General features: G+C 45.1%; 1 protein-coding gene across 1 annotated transcript; it reads right to left on the reverse strand.

The window, feature by feature from the left end:
• Positions 1-516: 516 nt before the first annotated feature.
• On the reverse strand, positions 517-1,104 carry LOC135326413 (olfactory receptor 6E1-like; the record flags this gene model as incomplete). The annotated part of the gene is made up of 1 exon (XM_064504301.1): positions 517-1,104. A coding segment is annotated over one exon (588 nt), but the record flags the coding sequence as incomplete, so codon positions are not given.
• Between the last annotated feature and the right edge of the window lie 327 nt (positions 1,105-1,431).

The following is a 1,431-nucleotide window of genomic DNA, read 5'->3' on the forward strand; positions in this document are numbered from 1 at the left end:
CTCAACAGTCCGGGGACATTGTCCCCAGAGTTTTCAGCTAAATTTCCTGAGATGACTTATGAAAGCCTCCTTGTGTCAGCACCCACTGGCAGTCTATGCCCCAGTCCTAAGAAGTACATTTCCAGCATTTTATTAATTTTTTTCAGATTTTGTTTATAATAACCCCCTGTGACCAAGACACACAATTCACACTTCTTCCTTTCACTACTACAATCCAATGAGAAAATAAATCTCCTGAGGCACCTGTATTTAGTAGCTACATATCTGTGTGTGTGTGATATTTTATACGATACATAATTAAAATTGTTATCTCGAGAAACATCATGACTGGGGGAAAAGTTGAACCTTTGCACGGCCAATGGCTTCCTTCAAGGCCAGTTTCACAGTCTTGTTTCTGAGACTGTAGATGAAGGGATTTAAGAATGGGTACAGGACAGTGTTCAGCAAAGCTACAGTTCTGTTGGTCTCCAAGGAAACATCTTCTGAGGGCTGTGCGTAGAGAACAATGCAGCTTCCATATGCGATGGCTAAGGTGATGAGATGGGAAGAACATGTAGCAAAAGCTTTCTTCCTCCCAGATGCTGATGGCATGTGCAGAATACAATGGAAGATGCACATGTAGGACACCAGGATTAAACATAAGGAACCCAGCACTACAAATGATATGAAAAGAGAGTCTGCTTTCCAAAGCAGGCTGGTGTCAGAGCAGGACAGTTTGAACAAGGGAGAGTTGTCACAGAAAAAATGGTGGATCTTGTTTGGGCCACAGAAAGTCAGCTTTGAGAGCAGGACCAGGCGGGAACTCGAGAGTGTGAAGCCTATGACCCAAGCAGCCACAACGAGGTGGGTGCAGAGCTGCCACTTCACGACAGCAGCATAATGCAAAGGTTGGCAGATGGCAACGTAGCGGTCAAAGGACATGACAACAAGGAGACCCATCTCTGTACCACCCAGGGCAAAATAGAAATAGGACTGGGCAAAGCAGCTGCTTAATGAGATTGTTCTCCTACCAGAGCTCAGAATCACCAACAATTTGATAGTTGTGGAGGATGTAAACCAGATTTCCAGGAATGCCAGATTGCTGATGAAAAAGTACATGGGGGTTTGCAGGCGGTGATCCACACACACAAGGAAAATGATCGCTGTGTTCCCTATCACAGTTGTCAGGTATATGAGTAGAAGGAGCAGGGAGAGAAACAGCTGTAGTCTTTGATCAAGCCCTGAGAAACCCTCTAGGATGAACTCAGCAACTACAGTTTCATTTCCTGGTCCCATGCCCAATTTCAGTACATCCTGCTGAGAGAGGAGCAGGAAGAAACAAGTGTGAGAATTCCACAGCCTGCACAGGAGGCTGTATCCTTCTTTCTTTGCTCCCTTGCTTGCTTCCTATGTAACACAGACAGAATATTCCTCTCAACCATTCATTGCACC

This window comes from Dromaius novaehollandiae, unplaced genomic scaffold (assembly GCF_036370855.1).
Source record: "Dromaius novaehollandiae isolate bDroNov1 unplaced genomic scaffold, bDroNov1.hap1 HAP1_SCAFFOLD_27, whole genome shotgun sequence".
Classification (NCBI taxonomy): Eukaryota; Metazoa; Chordata; class Aves; order Casuariiformes; family Dromaiidae; genus Dromaius; species Dromaius novaehollandiae.